The 16,739-nt window shown below is 36.1% G+C and overlaps 2 protein-coding genes across 2 annotated transcripts; one reads left to right on the top strand and one right to left on the bottom strand.

Moving 5' to 3' along the window:
• Positions 1-10,236: 10,236 nt before the first annotated feature.
• LOC120775784 (leucine-rich repeat-containing protein 57) lies at positions 10,237-11,652 on the bottom strand. Its single transcript, XM_040106120.1, has 3 exons — positions 11,543-11,652; positions 11,338-11,472; positions 10,237-11,270 (listed from the first exon to the last, which is right to left on the bottom strand). Exons 2-3 carry the CDS (start codon positions 11,465-11,467, stop codon positions 10,684-10,686), a joined length of 717 nt encoding a protein of 238 aa, XP_039962054.1. The 5' UTR covers positions 11,468-11,472; positions 11,543-11,652; the 3' UTR covers positions 10,237-10,683.
• Positions 11,653-11,893: 241 nt separating this feature from the next.
• On the top strand, positions 11,894-13,873 carry LOC120775538 (AP-3 complex subunit mu-2). The gene is made up of 6 exons (XM_040105760.1): positions 11,894-12,037; positions 12,203-12,290; positions 12,351-12,676; positions 12,727-12,886; positions 12,952-13,404; positions 13,476-13,873. Exons 1-6 carry the CDS (start codon positions 12,003-12,005, stop codon positions 13,659-13,661), a joined length of 1,248 nt encoding a protein of 415 aa, XP_039961694.1. The 5' UTR covers positions 11,894-12,002; the 3' UTR covers positions 13,662-13,873.
• The last annotated feature ends 2,866 nt before the right edge of the window (positions 13,874-16,739 follow it).

Here is a 16,739-nt window from a genome sequence, read left to right as displayed (position 1 = left end):
CGTGTTTCTTGAATTATAGCATAATTATATTGCGTGTACTCCAAATATTGGAGCTCTTAACATACAAATACAGAAATTATATTCGAACTTTGCAAAGTTTTTCAGTGTCAAAGAGCTTCTTGTCGGTCCCAGTAAATGACTTCATAAAATAAAAACAATTATGAAAAACTTAAATTCCTGAATTGTGCAATTCTTTATTTTGTTGCTTTTATTATTGTATTAATTTACATGGCTAATAATTTAAGCGATGACTAGCGAGTTTCAGAACCCCACCAACGTGTTGTTTGCACTTTGGAGTCGACCTTGCATTTTAGTGCAACACCCTGCCATATTCTGCATTTACATATACATACATAAAGGTTTTTACTTTATACATGGATATTTAAAACTAATATTGGGTCGTTCATTAAGGAATTTCCTTTTATTTGGTGCGATTTAAAAACGATTTTTTATTGTTTCATAAACACTTCCCATTCAAGCTGAAAAAGCTTTTGGCGAGCCACTTATCTTTGTATGAGGTCTGGCAATATCCTTGTGGAACACTATACCTTTTCTTTTGTTCAATTCTGACCTCTTCTGTTTGAGTGCATCACTCATTTTGTTCAGCTCATCGCAATACACTTCAAAATTGGTGATATTGTGTCAAAAGCTAAAAATAAACGATCCCTTTGAAATCCCACCAAAGAGACAATATAATTTTTTTTTTGGTGACTATCGACCTTCGAAGTGGTTTGAGCTGATTCTTCCATTTTAGACGATGATATCTTGTACTTTACATTGTTGTAAACAACCAACTTTTAATTGAAAGTAACTTCTTTGATGTTTGATAGCCAAAGCTCAGTCGTTAATGCGACGAAGCAAATTTCGTTCTTTAAGAACATAAGGAATCCATATGTCAATCTTCGAAATTATTCCTAGACATTTCATCTGCTTGACAAATTTAATCTTTCAGCCATTTTTTGGGTTGTTATTCGGCAAACCACGTCTGCTGTGATACATTCTCAAAATAAAAATTTACAGAACAATTTTGCAATCTAATTTTGGCAATACTTTGTGGACGACCCAATAAATACTTTCGGAAATGGTATTTCATTGAAGAATTCATAATACGTACGTGATAGAAATCATATAGGTATACTTGTATTTGGCTTCGCCGATTGAATTTTACTAAGCGAGCATTTACTTAGAGATACATAATACTTTATTTCACAAGTATATTGCATGATTCGTATATTTATGTATAATTCAAAGCTTTTTCATGCTCTAGTCTTTACAAACCATATATCTAAAGATTCAGTTCCATTCAGCAAATTTTTTTTATCTCTTCGATCGATTGAAAACGGGTTTCACGGAGCGGCAATTTCAGTTTGATAAATAAGAAAAAATTACACGGATCTCGTGTGAGATGTCGAGCTCACTTGCCATCTTTCTAACACTTGTCTGACTACTTTCAAGCACCATAACCCTCACCTTTTTAATATTTTCATCAGTTGAAGTGATCGAAGACCGTCCAGAACGAGGCATGTCTTCAACGATCTCTCGACCGTCTTTGAAGACTTTGCACCACTCGTAGGCTTGTGTTTTTGATAAAATTGTATCACCGTAAGCCTTTTCCAACTTTCGCAAGGACTCCGCAAACGAAATTTGTTTATAAATACAAAATTTGAGACAAGTTCTTTGTTCGATAATTTTTTCCATTGGAAACATCTCAATGCACTACTGAGTTGTATGGATTCGTTTCAAGATGATTTGGGTCTACACTGCCAGCTAGTATTTGAAATTCAGTTTTAGCTATATAATAATAAGGGTCTAAGTTTCGATTTAGCCTTATCAGCAGTTTTATTCGGTTCTACAACAACACCAGTCGATAGGAAATAGTTATCGTATTGTTCACGCTTTATTTATTTTAAGTATATGTTGATGGGATCGTCATATGATGGATTAGGTCTTTGTTAGCTTTCTTCAATCACATTTACATCCTGGGGGAACAGTTTTCACTGTTTCTTACTAATTTGTAGTCGAAAAAGACTTTTCATATTTCTAATCAAACTTCAACTTATTTTTTTTAATATTTTTATTTATAATTAACTTTAATGAACCCAATATGTACTATTTTGGTCGACCATTTTTTGTAATTTTTTCGCGAAAGACATTATTCCGTCTGTGTAAAACGTTTCTGGTTTCTCGACGAAAACTTGCTATAAGTAATTTTCACAATCCAATCCCAAGAAACACTCAGTATAAGCTTTCGAGACGTCAATCCTGGCTTTGCGACTATTAGTTGAGCTTCACCATCCGTTTGATGAATTTTAAGTTTACAAAATATTTTTCCAACCGTCAATTTTAAAAGTTTTCTACTGTAGTATGTGGGAACGAAAGCAGCGTAATATATTCGAAAATTATGTACGAATACACGTTGCCCTCTAATTTGTCAGTAGAGGTCATTCATTTGTAGAAATTATTTTGGGACTTTCCTACTTAGAATCTACCTTAATTTATGCAAAATAATTGAGTGCAATTTCGTAATATTCTGAAAAAATGTAAAGCAGACGGAGTATCAGAAACACTTTTACTTCGGATCAATGTTTTTGGGAAAATTTTGGAATTCGGCAATGCGAGCAATTGCTTTGATTTGAAAGGTTGCGCGCCACGCACAATGCAAACTCGATTTCAAGTGTTTACTCAGCACTAAAAACATGTTGCTTTTGTTTTCTTTTTTTTTTGCAGTCTTTGTTTTTGAAGTACTTAACTAATGTGCCACGCAAGAAAGTGACGTCTTAAACAAACTAAATTCAAGCATTATTGAATGGGAACACTAGCAGCAGAGCGCCTGAATGCTGGACCGACCCGCAGTCCTCGCCTACAAGTGCCCACACACACGCGCATACTAGCGCTCGGTATTAGAACACGTGGAATGCGAAAGCAGGATATGTGCTGCTAAATGAAGCATTGCACAGATTGAGGATACTTCCTGTGCAGCACGCGCAAGTGAAGCATGTCCTTAGACAGGAACGCGCGCGCCAGTTCAACTAGAGCCGCGGCAATGCTTGAATTAGCGGACGGCATACACTTGTGATCCTTGCCGAGAAGGGCCGCACGGGCGCTGCCAAATCAAAACAACCTACCAAGCAGTGAATGCTAGCGAAGATCACAGGCAAAAAAAAAGTAGAATAATAAATCGCAGCACTTAACGAAACGAAATTGAAAACTTAAACGACTTGAAATTGAGTACACAAAGCACTACTCAAGTGTACGCAAAGGTCGCCTGACATAAAAGTGAAAACAATGCACATTTCAAAGACAATAAATAAATAAAAGCTCACAAAGTAAATACATACAGACATAGATATGTAAATACTATATATATAATATATGTATGGCTATAAATAATATAATAAACACGACTTGTTCATCATTTATAAATACAACACAAATGAAATTGAGAGCAATATCCTTCCGGCTCCGGCCAAGGTACGTCTACCTTTGACAGTGAACGCTCGAACAGGATATGCGCGATCGCGCATAAAAACGTCAAGAACAAGTGTTATCCGCTCTCAGCGCACACAATCGAAATGCCAAATGCATTCATACGCAAAATTCAACAAAGCCCCTGCTCAATGACAGGAGTGCGGCAAAGAAATGTGAAGAAGAAAAAACAAAACACACAAAACTGGCATGAAAAGCGAAAACCAAGCGCTAGGCCAAGTCCAGTCACGCTGTCAGCCACGCAGAAAAGCCAAAATATTCTACACAATACACTAGACGGTGCATAAATTTATTTTTTGTTTTAAGTTTTAAATTTTTACTTTTTAAATCTTTTTGTTTTTTCTCCGCCAGCATTCACGCGCACTTGCGATCACACCGGAAGTGGGTGATTTTTTCTTCCTTGCAGTTTCATTGCTCCCTCACACATATGTACATATGCTAAGGATATAGTTTTACTTGCGATCGCTGTTGTTGTTTTGCTTTTGACAATTGCTTTTGTTGTGCGCTGATTTCTTGCGCTTCCTTGCTTTTCATTTACCTTTTACTTCACTTATTGTTATTATAATTTTTTTGTGGTTAAATACAATACATGGTTCGGTTCGGTTTGGCTGATTGACAACTTTTTGTTGTGATTTTGTGTTTTAAGCGCTCGTTTTGTTCCATTTATGGTACATTGACTGCGGGATTATCAAAAACGATATTTACATACGCCATGTGTAAATATAGAAACCGAACAGTTTTGAAGGCGTTCCCAGGGGCATACGACCGGACGTTTAGATTTGAGTATTCAAATTGAAAACTACTCTGTTGGTTAGAATTATACAAGGTGTGTTCCAAAGTTTGACTCTAGCGCCCCCTAGTGGCACCATCTATATGCCGACTGGTGCGTTAGAATCTGCTATCTTTATCGATTGTCTAGTGAGAATTTCATTAATTGGAAGTGAAGTTATTGCGTTTTAAGTATCAGTATGTTTGTGTTATCGGTACGAAAATAAGCTTCGAACAAAGAGCCAACATTAAATTTTGTTTTAAAATTGGTAAAACTTTTACCGAAACGTGGTCGTGAGGACATAAATCACGATCAACATGTGGGCCAATTAAAATCCCATCAAAAATCAGTCGAAATCATCATTGAAATTCATGGAAATGGAATTGAACATCTCCAAAACATCGATTTTTCGCATTTTGACCGAACATTTAGGCTTACGAAAGGTGTGTGCACGGTTTGTTCCGCACAAATTGACTGACGACCATAAATTGCTCAGAATCCAACATTCGATTTGACGCTTGTGTCCGATTATTTGACCAAAAATCACATTTAACAATTAACTACTCTCTGTATTCACCTGATAAGGCACCGTGCGACTTTGTCCTTTTCGGAAAATGCATTTGCTCATGAAAGGAAAGCGTTATGCAGAGGTAGAGGCCATTCAAAAAGCTTGCACCGACGTACTGGCGGCCATACCGGCCAACTAGCTAAAACACTCGTTCGACATGCTTTTGGACTGTGCAAAAAGCTGTATTGAAGCAGAATTATCTTTAACAGAATAGTAAATTGGTTTTGCCGAAAAAATCATTTTTTCTATTCTTTTTTTTAAGTCCTGTTTACTTTGGAACGCACCTTGTAGAGTATGACTATTTTTTTTTTGTTTTTAGTAGAGGGAAGCGTCGAAAGCCGAAGTTCGGAAATTTGATCTGCTAAACCAAACCTACTACCAACACAAGTCTCTCCCACAAACGGACTGACTCCTATTATGTTGTTACTATCTTAATTTAGTTATGATGGAAGTTGCCGCTTCGCTAACAACTTATCACTTGTCCGAGGGCTAGCACATAAACGCAGTAAAATTTTCCAACGTTAAACTAACACCTAGTGCAGTTTCTAATTTTTTCCTTATGTTTAGAAACCGAGAAACCACGTCCTCAAAGTCTGAAGCCCGCTTAATATTTGAGTCAGTTGGAAATCCTGGTCCCCATGTTGTCTAGTTATCTATATATGAATGTCAGGTAAAAGTCGGTGTGTCCGCCGTCCTGAATGAGGTCTGCCGCCGTTGCTGTCATATAATTATGTTCTTCTTTCTTTCCTCTCTTTTTTTCATTTCTGTAATTGGCGCTGATAGCTCATAGAAGCTCGTGAATTCGTCTCCCTGGATGTCTGTGGGCGGCATATTTGCTAGTACTTCAGCTGTTTCGCTGGAGTTATTTCGGTAAGCACTTGTTACTCTTATTGCTGTGAGTCTATGCATCGCATTTATGGGTCTGGCATACGCTTTTATGTATATTGGCAGTATCCATACTGGAGCAGCTTATAGTATTACTGATCTCATCGCTTTTGCGATTAGAAATCGACGGTCAGACCGCACATAGCATCTATTTTCCATCATTTCCCATCATTCTTGATAAGGCATTGTAAATCTTATTTGCTTTATTTGATGTGTATACAAAGTGCCCTTGAATATCAGTTTGGAGTCCAATATTACTCCTAAATACTTCAATGTGGCTGTGAAGTAATCGCACACTCTCCTTCAGTGCTAGCCACTTCACTAAATTTGCCGAAACATAGTACATTCGACCGAGATGTTTCAAACTCAGTCTGTCAAAAGCTGAGCGATAGAGATGGAAGTGCTGAGTTGATTCCACCTCGTTTTTTTTTTCATACAGCTTTGGCACGATGCATCCGAGAAGATATTTTGCCACCTCATACGCACTTATGTACTTCAGCCAGAAGGATCTCGCAGTCGCTTTTTTTGATGATCAAAGCTTGCCGAGTTCACAGAAGGTCCTTAGAATCCTGAACAACGGAGTACCATCTCGATCTCAATCTTATGAAATTGGGATAGGACTATTTTCTCTAGCAAGTTCATCGACTTTGCATTTTTGTGACCAGGAATTCAAACAAGTTTATAATCCGACTAATTTACCAGCGGGTACAGTTTTCAATGCCTTATTGTGTTTATTGGATTGTGAGTGGTTTGCTTGACACCAAATTAGAGATAAGTACAATCAAAGTAATCAGAGAAAAACGGTCAAACACACATGTCCTCCGATATTTATAGGAGTACAATGGAATTTAAGCGTGTATTCTGGTCTAGAAGCATGAATTTCAGGTAATTTTTAAAGTGTCGTAAAAAAGGCAATTAATATTTTTACTATCCATTTTTTGATTAGTTATTTGTTAATTTTAGAAGAGTACAGAAAAAAATTAAAAACTAAAAAATGTCAAAAATTATGAGTTGACGAAGTGGGGGGTCTCTAAAAATTTCCACGTGACCATATCTATGATTTCAACCCTCCTAGTTATCTGAAACCAAAAAAAAAAGGTTATTAATCTATAATAATGTCGCAATGGCCGGAGCTACGTTTTTTTGGATAATTTTTCTGACTATTTCGATTTTTTTTTAAATAGTAAAAATAAAAATTTGGGGATGGGGCTAGTTCCAACCATAGACAAGCCTATGAAGAAGACTCCAAAAAATTTCAAGTAAATCGGTCCAGTAGAACCTGAGAAATCGTGGGTATCGTTCCGAAAAAGTCAGTTTTGAGAAAAACGCGTTTAAAGTTTCCCGTAAAGTCTTTTGTTCGATTAGTTCTGGCCGAACCAGTTTGGATGCCGGGTCAGAATGATGCCTATATCTCCGAAAATAATTTGAATTTTGAAAAATCCTCTTATACACATATTCTTGAATAGTTAAACTTTGAAAAAATAAAAAAAAATTCGATTTCCTTAAATTTCTAGACCAGAATACCCCCTTAAAATACCGTTACTTTGAAATATGAATAAACAAAGATAATAACAAACAGAAATAAATGATAAAAGAGAGATGGCAAATAGAAAGTATTGCCAGATTAGACTTGGAATTATTAGAAAATAAACTTTAAACTAGCGTAAATAATCCTAAACATCCTGTCCGATCAAGTCGGTCGATTCAACTTCTCCTTCGCCAGCCATAGACATAGTTTCTGGATAGCTCGTTTCATGTAACCTCTAGTGGTTCTCAACGTGACATTGCGGACGCACCATCAGCCGCGGGAATGGACTTTTGTCACTCGACCCAGGCACCAGTAAGTTGGAGGCAGGTTCTCTTGTTTGACTAGGACGATATAATCTACCCTTATATTGTTCGCGCGCCAAGACCATTTATTTCGCCTCTGCAGATTGGTTAGATATTCGTCACTCTATAGGCTCCCACAATCCCTGCTGCATTTGACGTATCCATTGCTATTGTTTCAGTCAGTTGCTAGGAATATGTTTGATATCTGGTTCAGGCACTGCCAGTAATGGTGACCCAATCAGGAATTCACGAGGCGTTAATGCACTTTTCTCTTCAGGATCGTCGTAAAGTGGTGTAATAGGACGGAAATTAAGCAAGGTCTCTATTTGTACGAACAGCATCTCAGCTAGCTCAAAGACAAAGCTCGTAGTGAAATTGAAATTTTTGTTCTTAATTATGAAAATCATAGGAGTTTAACAAGCCGTATGACAAAGATTTCTTTTTCGTTCTATTACGGATGCTTGACATTAGCTGAACTTAAACGTTTTGATTTGAATCGGCCTTATTTCATAAGAATTGGAACCACGCCGAATCTAACTGCTTCTTACTTGATTCTCAACCAATTGGATGAAAGGATACAGGGATATTCATTTAAAAGAAGGCACTGTGATATTAAGCAGATCTGTCGGGAACTTTTGGCAGAGATCGCTCCCATTACTCTGCATAACGGTACTTAGGGTTCTGTTGCTCTGTCAGCAGAAATTCGGTACAGAGTATAATATTTTTTCAGTGCAAATGATTGTGGTTTGTGATGTCCTTCCATCCTTAATGCCGCTTTCGAATTTGTCCATATAATTTATATCGGGACTTTGAGAGGGTCATTCCAAAGATTTAATTCGTTAGCTTCTAAGATGCTTTATAGCCTTCTTAGCTTCTACTTGTCTTGCATCTCAACGATTTTGCACAATTTCTCCAACGAATAAAAATACCCTTACTTAATATCATCCCTATTTCCTTTCATTAAAACTAGGTCCCAACACCCGCTTTTGCAAAAGCCTCCCCCAAAAAAGCACTTTTTATCCCCCAATTTGTGCGTTGGGATGAGATCCCTTCTGGTACTAGTCTTTAATGCCGTCTTCCAAACGTAATGTATTCCGTCTGGTCCGTGAAGGTTAATCTTGCTTTCGTTTGTCCAAAATACATTCGCCCACTGTTATGTGAGTCCAGTTTTGGTGCGCTTTAGCAAATTTTAGACGAAGGTCTTGATGACGTTTAGTTAGCAAAGGTTTTTCAATTTTGCGCCTGGGTTATTTTTTCAACTCGCGGTGTACAGTCATGCAGGAAACTAGTTTTCCGTAAGTCCACTTCAGTTCTTTTTGAATCACCAGACGGGTAATAGTTCGTCAGTTGTGGTTATTTCAAAAGGATCGTCGACCAGATCGATGGGTTGGTACTGATATTTCATGACAATTTGCAATATTTTTCACTGACCCAAACTTTTTTTAGAGTCAGCAATTTTCTTAATTTTCCTAAAAAAAAATACGAAATTAAACACCTTCACAAAAAAAATTTTCTAATTCTACTTATGTCGGTGATGAGAATTTAATGGTAGATCACGGCAGTAGAGTTTTACAGAACAAGCTCTACTAAAAGAGTGAACTTGATTTAAATAAAATAAGCCGAATGTGTTGCCCTATACGAGTAGCAGAAGAGTTTTAGCTAGAAAGTAGAGGTCGGCGTCCTAGGTAATTTCTCAAAGTTGGGGTTTTTGTCGGACTTGGAAGACATTGCTTACATTATTGTATTTCAAGATCTTAGATATTGAGAAGTCGTGCATAAGAACAGATTAAGAATTTTTGAACTTTACTGTAACGGTAACTGTAAGCGCATTCAATTTCTTCAGCTATATAATATGGATTCCATATGGATTAATGGATCTAACTTTTTTGCTTCGAAATTGGAATCCGAAATTTTTATATACCTTGAAGTGTGTTTCATCTAATTTTCACAACAACAATTAAGGTTCACCCGCTTTTGGTGTTAAATAAAGTCTGTTGAGTTCGTCCGTTTATATAGAAATCTGGTACGTATGTATGTATGTATGGCAAACGAGTAAATGTGCCTTTTACGTAAACTTCACAAAAGTAAATACCTACATAAATATGAATACATTGAGGCGTATAACACTTCATTAGTTTTATCGAAATCCTTTTGCTAACATTTTCCATTTGTTTGCAAAGTTTATGCATAATTAACGGTGCTGAGCCCATATTCAATTTGGGAATTAGCATATGTATGTCATTAAATGTTCTCACACATACATACATAATTTAGTATGTTTAAATGTATGCATATGTAATATTAGTACAATTGTTATTATTTCTCACTTTGGTATGTGTTAGACGGTCCCATTCACCCTCAAGTAACCTTGAAGTAAATCGATACAAAATAACTCGGTCAAATGTTAACCATTCGAAAGTGCAATGAATTACTAATGTTTCAAGTTAATTATCACGTCTAGACTAATATAGGAATACTTATTATGCATAGTAATCATTCAAGATGCCTTTTAACTGGGCTCTTTCTGAAGCAGAGTATGCAAACCTTGTTCTGATTCAAAAATTCTGCTTATGCTAAAGACTATATTTTAGTAATTTACTGACCAAAAAATGCATTAGTATTAAAATTATTAAATACATTATTATTTTACATAACCTCACACTTTTTATAAATAATTTAGTAACAAGAAAACGCAAAATTTCACTGTGTTGCACATAAAAATTTAATATTGGCCTTTTAACTGTATTATTTAAACAGTCTTCAAGGTGATGTAGAGCAAAAATACATTTATAAATAGTTATAGAAATACAGTTAAAAATAAATACAAATATGTTTTTAATTAACTAGCTTTTCGTTTGCCGACACAAGCATTATTCATGTTGCAGCTATGCTGATTTCCAAGCGCCTACATAAGTATGCACATTTCTTTATGTATAGTGAGCTACAAATTCAATGCCACAAATATTTAACTAGCTGTCTTTTACTATATGCATTAACCATACCCCCTTATCTTGTGCCATTATCTTAGTAAACGCGCTTTACGTATTATATTGTGACTCTCAACGCAATTATTTGTATTCTACCAGCAGTTACACTAACATAATTCGTCTTTTTTATCAACAATATTATTTTTGCTTGTCTTTTCTTAGAACATTTTTTTCTTAACTGCCGTATAACGTTCCATGTAAACTTCGTAACCTTCTAAATCAGTAAACTGTTTGGAATTGAAGAGATTGCCATCAACAGATAGATTGCAGATTTTTGATTCCTTTAATATGCGTGGCGTGAATGCGTTAGCCTGTAGGCAATTCTCTTCGAGACGCAAAACTTTTAGTTTCGGACACGCTGCAATCTCTTCGGAAAGTGTTGAAATTTGATTTTGATTTAAATTCAGCTCAGTCATGTAAAGCGTGCCAACTTCAGCAGGTACAATTGTGATTTTATTGCGTGACAAATCCAATACATCGAGATGTTTGAGACCACACAACATGGTGGGGAATTCCTTAATTTGATTATTGGTCAGATTAACAGTTTTCAAATTATTGCAGTTCGATAGTGTTTTTGGTATTTTCGTAAGGTAATTGTTCATCACTAATAGCACCTCCAGTTTCGTTAATTCACCTATAACATCTGGCAGTTCAATAAGTTTATTCCCACTGAGGTTCAAATGTTTGACCAATGTGAAATGACCCAACTCATCCGGTAAACGCTCAAAGCGATTTTCGGAAAGATCTGCAATTAATTATAGATAAGTTAGACTCAAACAAAATACAGTAAGGTTAACTATGTATGCACTTACCAAGTGTTTTAAGGACATTTGGATAATTTTTCAATTGCGGTGGAAATTCTTGTAAGCGCTGTAGTGAAATCTTTAGTATGCCCGTTTTCTGAGCTGTTTCCAGGTGTTGACGCACTTGTTTGTTACCCATTATGCCTAGCGGTTAAAAATTCCGACACAAAACTTATTAGCAGTTTTAACAATTAATTAGTATAAAGAAAATTACACTCCGATGATGTTTTTGCTTCCAATTGATGAGTGATATTTTTTGTTTTGCGCTCTGCAAACAGCTGTTGCTGACATTTCTGCGCAGCGGCTGCGACGGCAGCATTGTAGCCACTCCAAATGAAATTTAGCGGATTCACAGATGACTTATTTGTTTTCTGCTTTACAAACGAAATTAAATATATAATTCATAATTTATGTTTCGTAATTAATGTTTTATAAGAATATTCCATAAAAAACTTGCATTGTTTGTTTTATTATAATGCATGTTGGCGTTTGCACGTTCAAATGATAGATGTCGCTGTAGACAACGCAGTTCGTGAACAGCTGTTTACAGGTGAAAGCTCTTGTTCTTCCCTTCGAAATTTTAGCACAGTGTTGGCATTTTATTGTTACTTCTATAATTTTTGCATCAAAACAAATTTGAAAAAAAATATTTTCCGTGTGTTTATAAATTTGAAATGATACACAGCCTATTTATAGTAAACAACAGCGGGTGAGTTATATCGAAATCAATTTGAGTTTCTTTTCCAAATTTCGTTGTAATTAGTTTGCTGTAGCCGAATGAATTTTCACTTTGCTACCAGCTGTTTACTTTCTATTGGAAGTAATTTTAGCATTAGTCGCTTTTCCTTAAATACAAATTTCTTGTTTACTATAGCGATGTTTTTCTTGAAAAACATTGGCGCTCAGTTGTTTCCCGTTCAGTGTGCGATTACTTCCTCGATGCTCAACGCAATGCCCCACTGGTAAGTACAACTATTCTTCATTTATTAAAGTATCACCTGATTGCTTATCTTCTAATGTAGGATGTTCCGCCCGTGATTGCCACACCCCACTACTACCTCATCACAGTGCAACGCAATGGCATATCGCTTGTGGCTGCCTGTAAGCAGGAAGTGCCACCATTATTTGTTATTGAATTCCTACACCGTGTGATGGACACATTTCAGGATTACTTTGGTGATTGTTCTGAGTCAATTATTAAAGAAAATTATGTAGTCGTGTATGAGCTGCTCGATGAAATGTTGGATAACGGTTTTCCACTTTCAACGGAGAGCAATATACTTAAAGAGCTTATTAAGCCACCAAATATTTTGCGCACCATCGCAAATACAGTTACAGGAAAAAGCAAGTAAGTCACAAAGAAGTAAATGTGAACAGATTACTCACTATTATTTGCAGCGTTAGCACTACTCTACCCTCTGGCCAACTATCGGCTATACCGTGGCGCCGTAGTGGTGTACGTTATAATAATAACGAATCTTATTTTGATGTTATTGAAGAGGTCGATGCCATTATTGATAAGTCTGGCTCGACAGTATTTGCTGAAATACAGGGTTATGTATGTACCTTTTTGATATATGTATATTTATGTTTACCATAATAAATCCGTTGAAAATTTTACAGATTGACTGCTGCTGCAAGCTGTCGGGTATGCCTGATCTCACGCTCTCCTTTATGAATCCTCGCCTCTTCGATGATGTCTCATTCCATCCTTGCGTACGGTTCAAGCGTTGGGAGTCCGAACGTTTACTCTCCTTCATTCCGCCAGATGGCAATTTCCGTCTAATGTCTTATCACATTAGTTCCCAATCGGTTGTGGCAATACCTGTTTACATAAGACATAACTTCTCCATAAAAACTGGTGAACAGGGACGCCTGGATTTGACTGTCGGTCCACGTACCACACTCGGTCGTACGGTGGACAAAGTGAAATTAGAGATTACAATGCCTAAGTGTGTTTTGAATTGCATTTTAACACCAAATCAAGGCAAATACACATTCGACTCGGTTACTAAGACATTATCGTGGGAAGTGGGCCGCATCGATGTCTCTAAATTGCCAAATATTAGGGGCACTGTAAGTCTAAGCATTGTAATTGTGTAATAGTAATAACAGAGTTGCATTTATACCACATTTTTTTTATTTAGGTATCAATTACACCCGGCAGCACAAATATCGATGCGAATCCCTCTATCAATGTGCAATTTTCAATCTCACAACTGGCTGTTTCTGGCCTGAAGGTCAATCGTCTTGATATGTATGGCGAGAAGTATAAGCCATTCAAAGGTGTCAAGTATATTACTAAGGCGGGCAAATTTCAAGTGCGCATGTAAGGCGCTCAAAACATTTGTACCTTCTCGCCTATTCCACATTTAATTAGTGAATTTAACGCATATGATTTTAAACATATAATTTTTTTAGCATATGAAAGTATTTCTGTTTGTTATACAGATTTGATTCCAAGACTCTTTTTTTTCGGAGTTGCATGTAAACATGAATCTAAAGACTTTAAAGAATAAAAATTTACAGTTCTTATTCTATAACACCTCCTCATTTTCAGATATGCTCAGAGGCTTTAACAATTGATATTTGTATTATGAAAAAAAAATTTAATTAAAAAAAAAAACAAAGACACGTTTACTTCGGTTTCACTCAAAATTAATTGCCTTCACCGGTGCATTTTTCGTAGCGAAAAAGGGTACAAAAAGTGTATCTTAATTTTGATGTGGAAGATTTCTTCAAATATTTGTGTTGGCTTAGAAAATAATCCATGGCAACTTTCGTGTAGATATCTTGTCAAATAAAAAAGTTTTCATACAAGCTATTGATTCCGTTCGTTCAACTTGTATGGCAGCTATCATGTGCCGATATCGGTGTTTTCGACAAATGAGCAGATTGACTGACATAGTTAATCACACAACGCTACTTGAGGACATCGAAAAAAGTTCTGGGTGGGATAGAAATTGATGTTCGTCCCGGTTCCGAAAGCCGTGGAAACGAACTTCTCCAGCCATTTTTGGCTACGCTCATCAAAAGAAGATCAGGGAAAACAGTAAATTAAACTCCATTCTTGATCAGGGTAAAGTCAAGATTTGCCTCAATCACTTTCTAGTAGCTAATGAGTTTTCTTTTTACGAAAAAAATCTTAAAAAAAAAACAAAATTCAAAACTTCCATTAGATGTGTCCTGTACTGTATAAACTCAGGCACATAAAGTTTCATGCAAATACATACAAACATATGTATATAGTACATATAGGAGACACATGAAGAGCCATGCATCACCTCAACCTCACCTCCGAAGTCACTACACTCCGCCGCTTGATATATTTGCTGTTGTTGCTATGCCTGTCTACGCTGTAACCCACTGTTTGTTGAACCAAAGCAAATCAATAGGAATTTGTGAGTTGTTAAAATGCAAAACTTGATTTTACGCGCAGACAAATCTGCACACAAACACACATACATATGTATATACATACATACATACAAACACCTTTGCAACGAAGCAGCGGAGGCACACATTAAAGTATAAAGTCAGCGGGTTACTGCAACTGCATTTGAGTTAGCAACAATTTGCGGTGTTGGTGGTGGCGACTGCTGCGTCTCTTTATAGATAGTTGCACTGGTTGGCAGTGGCAGCATTTTTGCATTTTAAAACTCTTCGCCGTTGAGGCTTTGTCGCGATAGACATCGTTGAACGTTGCGGCGCGTGCAACACTTGGATGCTGCGAGAAACCTGTTTCTGGCCATAAGTGGCAAAAACCATTTTAGTTTCTTTATTTTATTTTATTTAAATATCAAAATGCATTTTTAATGACCTTTTTGTCCAATGAAATATTGCATGAAAATGGAAAATTTTTAATTTGTTATTCCTTTTGTGTTGTATAATAAAATATTGGTAGTCGAAAAAGTCTTTTCGTATTTTATCAATAGATGTCGTTGCAGTCGCATATCTCCAGAGCTACCAATCACATTGTGCCATGCCATTTAATGTTGGAAAGGTGAGATTTTAAGCTTAATTTAAACAGAAAAAATATTTAATTCGGGGAAGTTGAAAAAGCTGTTCACAAATGAGTGAGTCAGTAAGTCTGAAGAAATTCGCTATATTTTGAAATTTGTCTATAAAAAGGGAAGTATGCCACCAATGAAATTTGTGAAGCTTACAGAGACGATGCTGTATCAGTTCGTGCAGCACAACAATCTTTCGCTCGCTTCCGTTCTGGAAATTTCAAAATTTCGAATTTCACTGATGAAAGTTTTACAGTGATGGAATAATGTCTCTAGCGGAAAAATGGCAAAAAGTGGTGATTAGTTTATTTATTAGTATAATTATGAAAAAAAAAATAAGTTGAAGTTCGCTTAGAAATACGAAAAGACTTTTCCGACTATCCAATATTTTTTACTTAAAAAATTGGATTAACAAAATTTTGTTTTCAAAACAAAAGATGGAATGAAAAGAGATAACTTAACACATTTCTAACTGAAAAAACTATAATTAAGAGTAACTAAATTGATTAAAAAGAACAAAGCTAATCTAAATTTATTAGATTTTTTATTATTTTTTTGCTTAGTACTCTGAAAAATAGATTCTTAGACACCTCTACGAAAATATCTCCTGGTATGGGCTCTCACCATATTCCTAACCAAAAGGTCCTCTGTTCACTTCGTTATTTTAACCCATCCTAATGTTTATATTTTATTAAAAATAAGCTTTACATAAAAAAGATAATCAAAATGTGAGTGCATGAAGTACACATGCGCGAAATATTTTGAAATTCAAAAACAATTTTGTTGCAATTTATAATTGGAAATTTGGAATTTTAATTTTTTTCATTTTCAAAACTGCATTCAGAACTAAAATTTAATTTTTTATTTTCAATCTCACACATGTGTATTTTTAATTTTTCTCTCCACTATTTGTGCCTAGAAATTTTAAAATTATTAAACCCTGCTGGCATGACCACAGTTTTACTCCTGTCACGGCTTGTCAACTCCGCAGTCCCAAAATTCTTCTTCTTTACTGGTGTTGACACCGCTACGCGATTATAGCCGCGTTAACAACAGCGCGCCAGTCGTTTCTTCTTTTCGCTACGTGGTCCTTCCAACAGTTTTCCTCTTCCTCTGCTTCACCCAGCAGGTACTGTATCGAATACTTTCAGAGCCGGAGTGTTTTCGTCCATTTGGACAACATGACCCAGCCAGCGTAGCCGTTGTCTTTTAATTCTCTGAAATATGTCAATGAATGCGATATTCGCCGTGGCCAACGCGCAAAGAACAATAATTCTTTCGCAGAACCTTTCGAGAACTCGCAACGTCAACTCATCTGATGTTGTCATCGTCAAAGTCTCTGCACCGTATAGCAGCACGGGAATAATGAGTGACTTATAGAGTTTGGTGTTTGTTCGTCGA

The sequence above is a fragment of the Bactrocera tryoni genome, chromosome 4 (genome assembly GCF_016617805.1).
Source record: "Bactrocera tryoni isolate S06 chromosome 4, CSIRO_BtryS06_freeze2, whole genome shotgun sequence".
Taxonomy (NCBI): domain Eukaryota; kingdom Metazoa; phylum Arthropoda; class Insecta; order Diptera; family Tephritidae; genus Bactrocera; species Bactrocera tryoni.
This window is presented reverse-complemented; position numbering and strand designations above follow the sequence as displayed.

Coding starts and splice junctions, on each gene's coding strand:
- LOC120775784 (XM_040106120.1), bottom strand. CDS start 11,467: ATGGGTAACAAACAAGTGCGTCAACACCTGGAAACAGCTCAGAAAACG. Junction 11,271..11,337: donor AAATGTCCTTAAAACACTTG/GTAAGTGCATAC, acceptor AATTAATTGCAG/ATCTTTCCGAAAATCGCTTT.
- LOC120775538 (XM_040105760.1), top strand. CDS start 12,003: ATGATACACAGCCTATTTATAGTAAACAACAGCGG. Junction 12,038..12,202: donor TTTATAGTAAACAACAGCGG/GTGAGTTATATC, acceptor TGTTTACTATAG/CGATGTTTTTCTTGAAAAAC. Junction 12,677..12,726: donor ACAGTTACAGGAAAAAGCAA/GTAAGTCACAAA, acceptor TATTATTTGCAG/CGTTAGCACTACTCTACCCT.